This window comes from Carica papaya, chromosome 2, assembly GCF_054855325.1.
Source record: "Carica papaya isolate Zhongbai chromosome 2, ASM5485532v1, whole genome shotgun sequence".
Taxonomy (NCBI): domain Eukaryota; kingdom Viridiplantae; phylum Streptophyta; class Magnoliopsida; order Brassicales; family Caricaceae; genus Carica; species Carica papaya.
Window position 1 is genome coordinate 36,408,331 of NC_142310.1, and position 14,482 is coordinate 36,422,812.

Sequence of the window (14,482 nt, forward strand, 5' to 3'; positions counted from 1 at the left end):
TCGTGTTACATCCAGTTTAGTTTGTGGCCGACAATAACCTAGTATCGTATCTTAATATAAATCAGTACAGTAATTTTTTAATACGAAAACATTGGTATATACGTGCATAATTAAATATTGTGAGAGAGAATTAATTAATTATATATATATAAATTCGCTCCCAATTAAAAAATTGCCCCGTAACCCACCACCTTTAATGCTTTATATATATATATATATATATATATATATATATATATATAGCCGGTGTTTCTTAATTAATTTAAATAATTTTTTAAATTTCTTATTTTTAATATTAATTCGAAAAATAGTGCACATTAATTTATTTTTTAAAAAATATTAAATTATTAAGTTCTTATTTTGCTGAGTTTATGAATCTAATAGGTTTTTCAAACTAGCATATATATATTTTTTAAAAATAAAATTTATGTAATTATATTTTTATTACATAAATATATTATATATAAAGCTTATAGATCTATATACTCAACAGAGAAAAAAATAAAAAAATAAAAAATAATTTAAAATTATTTTTCTTGAGATAATTAAACATTAAATTAACTTAAAACAAATAATATTTTAATTAATTTGCAGGCCATTCCCCTGCCAATAGACCAAAAATTAAAAGATCCACCCGGCCCAAATTGACTGGATCAGGCTCGGCCCGGCCCAAATTTGCTACTCACCAACTCGTTTTACCAATTCATCAAAATACCGAGTCTCTTCTGCAACCTAACCAAATAATTCAATCCAGTCCGTTTTTACTGTTTTGAAAATTTTTTAACTGAACTCGCCCGCTACAGATCTCATCTACCACTTATATGCAAGAAATATATGAGAACTACAGTTGGTAACATCATAAGGACAGCATTTTCATGAAGGTAATCCACAAACTGTGAAGATTCTGCTAATGCAATCAAAACAGGAGAAGTTCTCGACTCAGTAATACTGAATTTTTATAAGTCTAAAAATTGAATTTTGCAGGGGAAAAAAAAACATATCTCATTATCCTAGTGTCAAAAATTGTCTGTTTAAGCGCACATCCAGACCTTCATCTAATTTCTAAGGATGCCAGGTCGAGTCAAAGAGAAGGAGCATTCAAGAATCTGCAATTGTAACCTCCACCTCAACACCAGGTTCAATTGTTATGGAGGTTATCTGCTTAACCACATCTGGTGAACTGAATAGGTCGATCACACGCTTGTGAACACGAAGCTCAAACCTGTCCCACGTGTTGGTTCCTACAGAGCACAGCAAAACTTAATAAAACTGGCTCAAAACTTGTATCCGTAGGATGAACTTGGCATGCACATCCCACACCGCAAGGAAAAATCATGTACTTTGCCTAACAAGCAAATCACAATAAAGATCCGACAGCAAATTGAAAACAATTAGCCATCAGACTTTAACACATTAAGAATTGGCAATGGAAATATCAACAAGACCAAATTTACACAGGCCCTTCTAGCGTATATAAAGCATCGCCAACAAACATAAAAAATTGCATCCACCTACCATGTCATCCCAACCATAAAACCTCAGGGAAAAAATAACATTGTGCCCACATACAAGACAATGAATAAAAGCCAGACAAGGGCCTGGAATGATGATGAGATCGAATGGGACTGAACTGTTTAAGGTCAATTCCAAAATAACATCATACCCAAATACAGATTCGTGTGAACTACTAAATAAAGTAGGAAACTAGTTTATACGTAAATTAGCTAATGCATAATGAACATTGGAACAGTCACGAACAATTTCATAGCCAAATAAAGAAGGCATATATTGGTCAATGAGAGCTAAAGTTATAAAAATTCATATAGCCAAATGCTTATGCATAAATTTTGAAGTGAACTAGATGGCAGCAAGATTGTTCTGGAGTATACCTTCACCACAAGGGGATTTCCGGGTGGTTATATGAAGAACCTTGGTTGGCATCCTCACCGGTCCCTTAACCCGCAATCTCTTATCCTTGGCACCTCGAACTAGGTCCGCACAAACTATCATTAAGCAGAAAAAACAACCTCAGAAACAAACAAGAAGTTGAATTAGTTTGACAAAATTTACCAAATTTTTTGAGTCAATTTATTTCCCAAACTAGCAAACTAAAATAATATCTAGAGAAACTCATTGATCAGAGCAAATCCAAACTGTCATTTTGACTAAGACTCAATTTAAAAATAAACAACAAGGTCAACATATTCTAGACAATTACAAAGTACACGAGTCATCAAGAGAATAGGATTATATATTAAACAGAATGGTGACAAATATTGTTATGATCTCATACGGAAAAAAAAAAGAACCTTTCTCAAGATTTTTCACATTCTTGGAGGATAGGGTGATTCTGATCTTGTGAATCTGCTCCTGAGGTTCTTCCAACCCCGGCTTGACCGGTTTCATTGCAGCAAAAGCCATCTCTTCTCACTTTTCTCTTTTTCAATACTCTGTGCATAGCAACCCAATAAGCTTTCAAATATTCCATGAATGATCTCCAAAACACAGATAATACAAAAATGTCTAAATCTCAGCGAATACCCACACCTAAGGAACCAAGTAGCAAGAGCTGTAAAACTCAAATATAGGGTTCAACAAATTATGATGAGGGTTTTTCCATCTAAATCCGGTTAGACCTCAAAGATTATAAAACCAACATAAGACTAGATTGTTTACCTGGTGAGTATACCTGATACGAAAGGAGGCTGAAAAGGGTTAAGGGACGTGTATATGAGATGAAGAGTAGAAGGCTGAGTTTGCGAGAAAGAAAGCAGGGGTTTTGAGAGTGAGTGGCGGCTGTTGCTACAAAAAGGAGACAGCTTTCGGCCTTTATAACATGGTTAAACCCTAATTCTAAGAAAGATTTGTGCGGGCTGGGCTCTGTGTCGGAAGATTTTGGGCTATCGACATAAAAATACAAGACTTTTTACACATTCAACTATCAACAGAAACAGAAGTCGCGGATCAAGAACATCCTTTTCCAGATTAAAACGAAAACATGTACGATCCGATCATATGAATATAAACTTATATATACATACGATAACAAAAAAAGGACAGAAATACAGATCAACCTAAACCATATCTAATCAAATCGCAGCATAAAAATAAGACAAAGAAACAAAACTTCATATCAGTTCATTCTTATGTTTCATAGATAAAAGACGGCGGCCGGCCTTACTGTTGAGAGAGAAGAGAGTTCCAATGCGACAGCGATCTACGAGGAAGATATGAGTTGTAAGGGGTTTAAGATTGGGGGTGGATAGAAGGATTTAAAGAAATTATTGATTTAGGGTTTTTTGGGTTGAATTTTTTTTTAAGAATTACGATCAATTTATGATATTAGAAAATATAAGAAATAATTTTGAAATAATAATAAAAATATTTATGATATTAATTTTAAAAAGCCCAAGCCCAAAGAGTAATCGGGCTTAAAAGCAATTTTAAGCCCAATAAAAACACCATTTATTACCTTTTTAATTTTCAAGGAAAATAATTAATTAATTTCCTTAGAAAAGAGAAGCAGCCAAGAAGGCAAGCGGAAAAGGAGAGAGGAGGGAGGAAGAAGAAGGGAAGAGAGAGAGAGAGAGAGAGAGAGAGAGAGAGAGAGAGAGAGAGAGAGAGAGAGAGAGCTGACAGACGGAATACCCGGAGAGGTTCCAGCACATAGCGAGTATCTCTGTGTTTGATTTTGGGGGAGAAAAGCTTGGAAGAACACAAAGATTACATAGAGAGAAAAGAAGAGAGAGAGAGAGAGAGAGAGAGAGAGAGAGAGAGAGAGAGAGAAGAGTGCAGAGGAAAAGACGAGAAGGAGATCCCTTTTTTTCTTTAACAAGAAAAAATTCCTATTCGTTTTCTTTCTACTCAAGCAGATTCTCATTTCGTGTTGTTCCTTCAATTACTTCATCCATTTCTCGTAATAACATCTTCCAAAGGCAGCTTCCTGTCCAGTACTAGACGCTCTCACCGAGGGGGAGGGTTTTCGGAAAAATTCTGAGAGAAGAGAGAGGTGAAGGAGATAACCGAAGATCAAGTCACTTAACCGGTCATTCTGTTATCTGTGTACTTGCAGATTTGAAGCTCTCGTACTGCGGTGGGTACTTTCCAGCTTTGCTACTAGCTGTAAATTTTACGGTACATCTACTTATTCTTGTCCTCCTTCTCGATTGTATCAAGTTTCTTTCTTCCAGTGATTTCATATCCATGTAATCCGTTTGGTTTATATTTTTCTTGTATCACTGTTCTTATCTCACTCAGCCTCTTAAATTACCTCTTGAATGATTAGGAACTCTCTTGGAGATTTGATCGAAACTGTTGCAAGATTGAAATGTAAATTTCAATTACTTCTCATTCCTGTTTTTGATCAGATTTTCTAGGTTAGTGTAGTGATGAGCACGAATTTCAGATATTCTCTGGTGCTCATCATCTTTCTTGATTTAGGATAGACTAGGGATTAGATATCTACTTAGTATTTAGAGCAAAACCTAGATATCATGCTAGTGTTAGTCAACACAGCTAAGAACTGGGAATTCGAGTCTGGTTGGTAAGGAAAGTAACTTTTTTTTAAAAAGAAAATAACAAGTATAACCAGTATCGTTAACTATTAGCTACAAGGGGGGTGCAAACTGATATGCAAAATTATTTTAAAGTCGGTAAGGATGTCAATTAATTCTTTTTAAATCTTCCATGTAATACAATGGTTGACCCATAATAACAAAATTAAGGGTCTGAAACCATCTCTCTCGGATTCTGTCAATACCCTCTTCGACCCTATCAAAAACTTTTATGCTTCTTTCTTTTCACACAACTCAAATATAGCAAGTAGAAAAGTAACAAATTATCTGATGTATGCAGGTAGAGGAGGGGGGGGGGGGTTGGTTTACCATTATGGTATTTCTGTTAGTCCTTTTCTTTGGTTATTTTCAGAATTTTATTTCCGTTTCAAGAATCTCTTGAGCTGATTGCATCCGCAAGCATGCAGAACGAGTTCTCTCTGTCTCTCTTTTTTTTTTTATGCAAGAAACTACAGTCTTTGTAGACTCATACTTAACCCTATGTATTTATGGCTAGAAGTTCTAGTAAGAAGCTTTAAAGAATTAAAACAATCCTAATAGTAAAACTGCTGTACAAAAATCAAAATAATAAAATCTTAATGCTATGACAATTATAAGAATAGATCGTAATCACTATAAGAACTACCAGATTTGAAAAAATATTATTTCTGATCTATTTAGAAAACTTTACTTTTCCTGTATGATTTCTGTTTCAGTTTGGTTATTCTTGTAAGTTTCATTAGGAATTAATTCATGGTTTCCTGTTAAAGATCTTTTTACAATTTTAGTTTTCAGAATGGGTTCTTTGTTTACTAAGGGTTTTGCTTTCTTCCTTTTGAAGAAAAGAAAGGGTTTTGTCCAATGTTCTTAAAGGTTCTGTGATTGCACTAATCTTTTTTTTCCCGATCAATTTGCTAGAATTTGTTCGTAGATTTGTTGGACCTTAAGGAAAAATGGCCTATATCAGGCTATTCCTTTCATAGCTTATAAACTTTGGCCGATTGGAACCTATGTTGCTCAGACCTGGTATTTCTGGTGATGTACTTGTGGCACGCAATGAATGGTAAGGGTATGAAATCTGTGGCGAGTAGTTGATGTGCATATTAGACATGTTACTTTTCACTGAAAAGAAAGAAAGTTATATTAGGGTGGGAGCATGTCCAACTTTGCTCTAATAGGTGTTTACTGGTTTGGAGGGAGAGAGAGAGAGAGAGAGAAAGAAAGAGGAGGTGGGGACTAAGATATTCTGCTTGAGGGAAGAGGTAAAGCCTATAGCACCAGGTTCCATGGAGAAGAGAAGTAAGTTAAGCACCTACCCTCATCTCACGAGAGAGAGAGAGAGAGAATATGAAAAAAGTAGATTTGGCATCTTCTAGGAAACAAGGATAGATTTGGGCGGTAAACATGTTTTTTTGTTCTGAGAAAAGTAATATGTTGATGTTGGACTAACCTTTTGAGATAAAGCCTAAAAGGATAGACTCCATTAGAGCTCAAACTTGGAAAGAATTGTTTAAAGATGTTGTTTTGTTAATATAGAGTAAAGACCAGATATTTAACTTGTATGCATAAAATAATTACAATAACTAACTGTAGTCATTTAGCTGATTAAGATTGATTGTTCTTGATCAATAATTGTCATCCAAAGTAATTCACTGTTTAAATTCATGATCTTGGACCACTTATCTCAGGAGCTATTTGTTGAGTGTTATCATGAACAAGTGAATCTGCCATGTGACCTGCACTGGAAAGTTGAGTTTCAAAGGGCTAAGAACCAGAGATGTTTTCTTTTTTGTTTCTTTTATTATTTTTATTTGATAGTTTAATGTATTTGATTTTTCCCTCTCCATCTTTGTTGTTTTGAAGTAATAGTTTAATGTCATTTCTTTGTTTGATTAGACTTGATAATGGACATAACTGATACCCCTGCAAAATAGGTCAGGCTCGAACAGCTTAACATAGATTAGTTCCCGATTAGCAATTTTGCCCCAGAATAAGTGCCTTTCACCTTCCTACTTGTATTTTTTCTAGACGTGCATGCTTTTATCAACCTGTTTATCTTATGGCGTCTGATCCCCCCTTCCCTAACAAATGGGTCCATGGAAACTCTTAAATATATTCTAGACTTTTTTTTGGAGCGATGTAACATCATGGCTGTGACAGAAAATTAGGCAGTTGTAGATTACTTTGGAATGCCTATTATTCAAAATGTCCATTTGTTAGGATTGACTGTTGAATTAAGTTTCTAGTGTCATGCCTTTCAACAAATTATATTAGTCACCGTTGTATGCCCTATACTCTTATTACATTTTGGGAACTTTACCAAGGAAGAAACTGCTGCTTTTCCAGGCTCCATCGTATAATCGTATCATCCTCAGTTGATGATTTTCTGTTATTAGGCAGTTGGATTCTCTTTTCAACATGAACAACTCATATGGTGAAGAACATGTAAGTCAGTGAACCTACTTTGTTTTTTGCCTTGGTGGAATTGCAAGGATCTCAAATAAATAACCTTTGTGCAGGATGAAGCAGTTGTTATGGGATTCGAAGTTCCAAAATCTCCAGATTCAAGTTACAATAATGTGTACCCTGGGAATGAAGATGAGGCACGAGACCCTCCTCTGGTTCCCCCTCACCTGCAGCATACCTTGCTCAGCTACCCAGCAAGCATGGACACTACTGGAACCATACCATCCCCCGACAATGTGATTCTCAACCATCTGTACATCGAGAATCGAGAGGCCCCACGTTCTGTTGTGGCACTTGGTTTCACTCACCGCTTCCGCTCCAAATTTGTCACAGTTGTTCTGTACAAACCAGTTCAAAGAAGGGGGAATTATAGCACTTGATGTGCATATAAAGGATGAACCTTGATTGGCATTGTTGGTTGGGTTGTGCCTGATGATATTTAGTTTTGATATGGTAGACCCAAATACAAAAAAATAGTGGACAGGTATTATTTCCTAGCAGCTGATGATGTTAGGGCTTGTCATTGAGATCTATTTCTCTTAACTTGAACAAATTTACCTATATCATCATGACAGTAAAGTTGTTACACAGAAAAAGTTTACATTCTAATTCTTCTCACTAGATGTATTTGCTGTGGATTTGAGCTTGTTTATCTGCCATTTAAGATGATGTTTTAGATGGCCTCAGCATATGTCACAGTTTTCTAATATTTTACTGTAATTCCCAAAAGTTTATGTGGTAGTTACTTAATATTGTAAAATAATTTTATTACTGATTACTTTTTCAATGTATGATATGCAGCAGCAGATTGTCAAGAGAATGTGGCTGAGCCATATATATACTTCTAGTGTATGGTATTATGACTAATCATAAATTATTGCTGTACATACATCATGTACGGCCTGTACCTATCATACCAAGCAAAACTTTATTGAAGTTTTTTCTTTCCATAAGGTTGTATGGATGTCTATGTTTATATATATATATATATATATATATATATCTGGAAAAAACTTCTGCCTCTTGAGCATAACCTTGAGCTGTATTATGATTTTGAGCTTATGGGTACTATTCTGAGCTATATGATACACAAGAGATTTATTCTTCTTTTAATTGATCAAGTTCTCCACTAACTACTATATGCACATCATGTATGTATATATGCATATATGTGTTTGTGTATGGAGACTTGATCTAAAACTGAAAATTATTCAATTACTTCTTGCAAGTAGTTATCCCGAGTACCCACGAATTTGCTAACACGATTAGAAGGTCCTACATTATAAAAGGCTTTTATCATATATATATATATATGTATATGTATATGTCATATATATGTTGATCAGCACAATGTCTTAGTAAAGGGTAGCCTTTTCTCTTTCAATATCTCATGTAATATTAGATTTCACAACTGGGTTCTTTTGGAATACTTTCAATTGGAAGGGTAATATTTTTATAGGATGCGTGAACAAGTAGGGCGTTTACTTGAATTACAGTACATACATATATACATATATAACTAATTTATTAATGTAATTTTTAACAAAGATTCAAGAAATTAGATTAAATATATTATATATGCTTCAAAAATTCTAAGGAGTAATGCATTTATATACACCAAAAAACTCTCAGGGATCCTGAAAGGGTAAAGACTCTTCACCATTGCTGGAATTGTTGAACAATGATGACGAGGAGAAAAGAAAACTGCAGATAGAAGATGTTAGTCTTCCCTTTTCCAGTTTGACCTTATGGGTATGTGTGTGTATGTGTATATATATATATATATATATACATACACATACACACACACATATATAATTCTATTCTGATAATTTATTTCGTTGACTTGTAATTTGCAAGAATGTTCAAGTAATCATATATACTAATTATCTATTTTATGTATAATCATATAAAAATATGATTTTTATATAATGATTAAATGAAAAATATGAAACTATAATTTATTTTATAGTAAAAAGTCTTATAAACATAATGTCTTAACCAAATTGCATAATATAATTTATTTATACTATAACCAGATTGCATCAATGGAATTCATTTTGAGTGGAAACTTTACTATTTATATACATATACACAACTTACAAATATATATATATATATATACGCATGCATGCATATATGATTAGATTTATTATAATAATATGTGCAAATACATGTGTGTGTGTGTGTGTGTGTGTGTGTGTATATATATAAATTAAATTTAAGTTAATTGAGGATACCTCTATTTCTCTTTAAAATTCAGTCTGTATCCAAGTATACTATTATGTATATTGTTATATAAAAATTTATTAGTATGTTATTACGATTAGTATTTGTATTAAACTCGTTTTATTATTTATAATATATTTTTAAATTATTTATATTTAAAATAAATAAATTTAAACGAAAATATGTACACTAATTGTAATATATTAAAAATAATTTTTAAATGAAAACACATAAAATTTAGACACACGAGTGTAAGTGTAAATAATAAAAAGACACATAACAATCACTCAGTTGAGTAAGTACGTGATTATATATTAGCAATTAAGTTAAGTATAATTAATTAAGACCAAATGGTTGAGATTAGTGGGCTAATCGAAGTGGTGGACCAGCTGTGCAGAGAGCAAGATGATCCTTTGGGATATACAAGGAGACTTTTTCCTGTTCACAGTATGCGGCGCAATGGATTCTTTAATATTCCATTTTAAATCCTCCACAACTGTTCGGAATCTCCATTGGCTCCATCAATGTCAACGCTTAAACCCTATATAAACTTCCCGCTTACACTCCTCTCCTTCCACAACCCATTTCATACTTCAATCGATCTATTCATACAACCTTGAAAGAAACTAAAAATGGCTGACGGTGTGGGAGAACCAGGAAGCTCCATGCATGGAGTTACAGGCCGAGAACAAAGCTTCGCTTTCTCAGTGGCCTCCCCCATCGTCCCGACGGACACGACGGCCAAGTTCGATTTACCAGTTGATTCAGAACACAAAGCCAAAGTCTTCAAGCTCTTCTCCTTCGCCAACCCTCACATGAGAACCTTCCATCTCTCTTGGATCTCTTTCTTCACCTGCTTCGTCTCCACTTTCGCCGCCGCTCCTCTCGTACCCATCATCAGAGACAACCTCAACTTAACCAAACAAGACATCGGAAACGCCGGAGTTGCCTCCGTTTCCGGCAGTATTTTCTCCAGGCTGGTCATGGGTGCGGTCTGTGACTTGCTGGGTCCTCGCTACGGCTGCGCTTTTCTCGTCATGTTGTCGGCGCCGACTGTGTTTTGCATGTCGTTTGTGGCGAATGCTGGAGGGTATATCGCAGTGAGGTTCATGATTGGATTCTCGTTGGCGACATTTGTGTCGTGTCAGTTTTGGATGAGTACGATGTTTAACAGTCAGATAATTGGACTGGTGAATGGGACGGCGGCGGGGTGGGGGAATATGGGTGGCGGAGCCACTCAGCTCATTATGCCTTTGGTCTATGACTTAATTACCCGCATTGGTTCCACTCCGTTCACCGCTTGGAGGATTGCTTTCTTTGTTCCTGGATGCATGCATGTCATCATGGGCATCTTGGTCTTGACTCTGGGCCAAGATTTGCCTGATGGAAACTTGGGTGCTCTACAGAAGAAGGGTGATGTCGCCAAAGACAAATTCTCCAAGGTAAATATAAATATACACATATATATAGAGCATGCATAATACAACTTCCAAGCATGAACATAGAGTACTGTTCCATTCTAACTTATCTTATTTTGACTGATCAGGTTATGTGGTATGCAATCACCAACTATAGGACATGGATCTTCGTCCTTCTCTATGGTTACTCCATGGGTGTTGAATTGTCAACTGACAATGTCATTGCTGAGTACTTCTTTGACAGGTCAGTTCTTGACTAATTTTGGTGGTTTAATTAAGAATTAGATTACTTTTTCAAAGATTAACGTCATGTGGTTTGCAAGTATAGGTTCAATCTAAAGCTACACACTGCTGGAATCATAGCAGCAACTTTTGGCATGGCGAATTTCGTGGCTCGACCATTTGGTGGCTACGCTTCCGACGTAGCGGCTCGTATGTTCGGCATGAGAGGCCGTCTCTGGGTTCTATGGATCCTCCAAACCCTCGGTGGAGCTTTCTGCATCTGGCTTGGCCGAGCCAACACACTCCCCATAGCCGTTGTAGCCATGATTCTCTTTTCCCTCGGAGCTCAAGCAGCCTGCGGGGCAACCTTCGCCATCATCCCCTTCATTTCTCGCCGCTCTCTCGGCATCATCTCCGGCCTGACAGGCGCCGGCGGCAACTTCGGATCAGGTCTAACCCAGTTAGTTTTCTTCTCCACCTCGAGATTCTCCACCGCAGCCGGGCTTTCTTGGATGGGAGTAATGATTGTGGCCTGCACGTTTCCGGTGACTCTGGTCCATTTTCCACAGTGGGGAAGCATGTTCTTGCCGCCGTCGAGAGACGTTATGAAGTCGACGGAGGAGCATTACTACGCTTCTGAGTGGAATGAGGAAGAGAAGCAGAAGGGTTTGCATGCTGGTAGTCTGAAATTTGCAGAGAACAGTCGGTCTGAACGAGGAAAACGAATTGCATCTGCACCAACTCCTCCAAATTCCACACCAACACATATGGTTTGAGTTTTTCTACAACGAAGATGATGATTGAGTTGATCATCGCGAAGAATAATGATCAGGATTCAGAAGGGTAGAAACTTGAGTTTGTGATCTTTCCTTTTTTTTTTTTTTTCAAAAAAAGAAAAGAAGCCTTTTAATTCTGATTTACATAAAATATATATAGATTTGATTCTGGGTTAACTCGACGATGAAGAAAAGAATCAAGTGGGTGTTTTGTTTAGTATCCGAGATTTAATGAAGGATCATGCATGGCCTGGAATTATCTGTGTAGAATCTCAACTTGCATTATACAGAGTTGGGTTTTCAGGGGGAAAGTTGACTTGTCTTTGATTGTGAAACACAGTTGGAATTTAAAAAAAAATAAATTTAAATAACCAAGAAATGCTTTATATATTCTATATATACATAATATATATATATATATAGTTTGACAAGTTAATTATTTTCTTTAGTCGATAAGTTTCTTCAATCTCCTGAAGTGCAAATTACTTAATGAGATTCAGAAGCAAGCTTATGCTTGTTACTTAGTCCTCTCTTGGGGTACTTCTGTTTGGGAGGAGAGAAAATTAAAAAGAAAATGAAATTCTCCAAAAGAAAATATTAATTGAGATAGAATGTATTATATACAGATTTAGTACATATACATGCGTATAGCTAAGCTGTTTCAGAGCACAGTGCTAGCTTAGTCGTTTACTTCGGAGATGATAATCTTATCGAAGGAATCTGTTTTCTGAATTACGTTTTCTTTTAAGAGAATCTCCATGGATGAGAATATTTCAAGCATGAAATCTCTATGTACAAACAAGAAAGTTTATATATATGCATATATATACACACACACACACACATATTATAATTATAATGATCATTTTCTCTCACTGTAAGATTAGGTGGCATTTGAAAAGTACATTATATCATATATATATATATATATATACACACACATTGAGGGGCTCAATTATTTCCTACAATTTTGGAGAAGTGGGATTTGATTAATTCTCTCTCTTTCTATATACCTGCTTATATATATATATATGATATTATATTATATATTAGCAAAATACAAATCAATGAAACAAATGTCAATGGATTCTGAAAGAGAGTTTAAATTAAATTAATTATAAACAACCAAACGAATATTCAAATTAAATTATTTTAATCCCGTCAGGCCGAATTTTTTTATACATTTTTTTGGGTTTTATTTTAATTGGCTCCATCCATACTTTCCACTTGATAATTAATGCAAAGTTGGTAGGCATTAAACACAAGATGACAACTCGAGTAAAGGTTATATGTATATCTAAGCAAATATGTATTACATTGAATATGTTATATATATATATACATGTATATATATATATATATATATATATCTGCGTTAGGAAATATTAGTACATACATATCCACGTAGTAGACAAATTTTCAGAGGAGTTTTTAATGTTTTGAGCATAATTTAAATAGCTCTGCAATTTTCAAAAATAATAATATAGTTATTTAATTATTTTCTTTTATTATATAAAATAATAATTCTTTTTGTATTTTCTCAAGTAAAATATTTTTTTAATAAATTCATATTTTTGTTAATCATGTGATATATATATATATATATATATATATATATGTATATATACACACACACACCAAACAATTATAATACAATTAAAATAATTTTTAGTGTTAAAGGCCCAAAATAGGTATGAAAATACCCGAGAGGCCCATAACAGTAACAATTTAAACATCTCGCCCAATTATTATTAAAGCCCAAATAGTTTTATATACGTATAATATATATATATATATATATATAATGTGTAAATTTTTTAAAGAAAATAAATTGAAATAATAAACTAATTACGTACTATATTATATACTCAGAATGACGTGGGAACATGCAACATGCCATGTGAAAAGATAAAATGAAAATTTTAAAATAGTAAAAAAAAAAAAAAAAAAAAAATCAACTCTGCCCATGTGATAATTATCAAGTGAAATTAATTACAAATAAAATTAATTACCATATTTAATAATAATAATAATATTTTTCTTTATATATATATATATATATGTATGTACGTAACATATAAAAATAAAAATAAAAATAAATTTATTATCTCTTAATCAAATAAATATTATATATATTTTATAAATATATTATAAATTAATTATTAAAACGGTAACTAAATTTAATATTATGTTAATAAAATTAATTATAATTTTTCATTGTTTATTTTGAAATTAATAAGTTGACCAATACAATTTGTTTGCTTATGTGATCTGTACGGGAGATATATAATATATGTACGGTTGATATGTATTGAATTAGGTAACATCTATCGCTTTCTTTAATATATTATTATCTCTTAGATGTATGTATATATATATAAAAGTGTTAGTTCTGATTCATGCTTTTGTATTTGATTACGTTCAGAAAAATAGTGTATGTACATCTTATATATTATATTTTCGGTGAATGCACCAGCAAGCTTTAGTGTCTTCACATTTACAATATGTTGCATGTTTAGTGGAGCCAAAAGAAAAAAGAAGGTGGTAAAAACTCGATATACATATATATATATATATATATATATTACGTACACAAAAGACTCATATATATATATATATATGATAGATTTTCCATAAAATATCAAAAAATATATTTAAGAAAAAATCAGTTTGAATATATTCAGTCCGATTTAATTTAAATTGATTAAATTTTAATTTGATATTATAATTTTAATTTAATTCAATTTTATTCTATTAAAAATTTAAGAATATAGTTTTTTTAATTAAAAATTAAAATAATTAAATTATATTTAAATAT

The 14,482-nt window shown here is 33.5% G+C and overlaps 3 protein-coding genes across 8 annotated transcripts; 2 read left to right on the forward strand and 1 right to left on the reverse strand.

Annotated features, from left to right (window-relative positions):
- Positions 1-851: 851 nt before the first annotated feature.
- Positions 852-3,340, reverse strand: LOC110813461 (Ribosomal protein S10p/S20e family protein). 3 transcript variants are annotated; one of them, XM_022040603.2, is made up of 4 exons: positions 3,182-3,340; positions 2,310-2,450; positions 1,890-2,003; positions 852-1,241 (listed from the first exon to the last, which is right to left on the reverse strand). In XM_022040603.2, the coding sequence occupies exons 2-4, from the start codon at positions 2,419-2,421 to the stop codon at positions 1,099-1,101; spliced, it is 369 nt and encodes a 122-aa protein (XP_021896295.1). In that variant the 5' UTR covers positions 2,422-2,450; positions 3,182-3,340; the 3' UTR covers positions 852-1,098. The 3 variants fall into 3 exon arrangements, with proteins under 3 accessions (XP_021896295.1, XP_021896296.1, XP_021896297.1); XM_022040604.2 differs by lacking the exon at positions 3,182-3,340 and adding an exon at positions 2,677-2,835; XM_022040605.2 differs by lacking the exon at positions 3,182-3,340 and adding an exon at positions 2,690-2,826.
- Positions 3,341-3,529: 189 nt separating this feature from the next.
- Positions 3,530-7,628, forward strand: LOC110813427 (5'-AMP-activated protein kinase beta-2 subunit protein). 4 transcript variants are annotated; one of them, XM_088214518.1, is made up of 3 exons: positions 3,530-4,134; positions 6,950-6,998; positions 7,073-7,628. In XM_088214518.1, exons 2-3 carry the CDS (start codon positions 6,972-6,974, stop codon positions 7,397-7,399), a joined length of 354 nt encoding a protein of 117 aa, XP_088070644.1. In that variant the 5' UTR covers positions 3,530-4,134; positions 6,950-6,971; the 3' UTR covers positions 7,400-7,628. The 4 variants fall into 4 exon arrangements, with proteins under 4 accessions (XP_088070644.1, XP_088070645.1, XP_088070643.1 ...); XM_088214519.1 differs by having other exon boundaries at positions 3,530-4,093; XM_088214517.1 differs by having other exon boundaries at positions 3,531-4,093; positions 6,900-6,998.
- A 2,152-nt stretch (positions 7,629-9,780) lies between these two features.
- On the forward strand, positions 9,781-12,003 carry LOC110813444 (high affinity nitrate transporter 2.4). The gene is made up of 3 exons (XM_022040587.2): positions 9,781-10,690; positions 10,795-10,910; positions 10,995-12,003. The coding sequence occupies exons 1-3, from the start codon at positions 9,881-9,883 to the stop codon at positions 11,662-11,664; spliced, it is 1,596 nt and encodes a 531-aa protein (XP_021896279.1). The 5' UTR covers positions 9,781-9,880; the 3' UTR covers positions 11,665-12,003.
- Positions 12,004-14,482: the final 2,479 nt, after the last annotated feature.

Coding starts and splice junctions, on each gene's coding strand:
- LOC110813461 (XM_022040603.2), bottom strand. CDS start 2,421: ATGGCTTTTGCTGCAATGAAACCGGTCAAGCCGGGGTTGGAAGAACCT. Junction 2,004..2,309: donor TGTGAAAAATCTTGAGAAAG/GTTCTTTTTTTT, acceptor GCTTAATGATAG/TTTGTGCGGACCTAGTTCGA. Junction 1,242..1,889: donor GAAATCCCCTTGTGGTGAAG/GTATACTCCAGA, acceptor TGTGCTCTGTAG/GAACCAACACGTGGGACAGG.
- LOC110813427 (XM_088214518.1), top strand. CDS start 6,972: ATGAACAACTCATATGGTGAAGAACAT. Junction 6,999..7,072: donor ACTCATATGGTGAAGAACAT/GTAAGTCAGTGA, acceptor ACCTTTGTGCAG/GATGAAGCAGTTGTTATGGG.
- LOC110813444 (XM_022040587.2), top strand. CDS start 9,881: ATGGCTGACGGTGTGGGAGAACCAGGAAGCTCCATGCATGGAGTTACA. Junction 10,691..10,794: donor CCAAAGACAAATTCTCCAAG/GTAAATATAAAT, acceptor TTGACTGATCAG/GTTATGTGGTATGCAATCAC. Junction 10,911..10,994: donor GCTGAGTACTTCTTTGACAG/GTCAGTTCTTGA, acceptor TTGCAAGTATAG/GTTCAATCTAAAGCTACACA.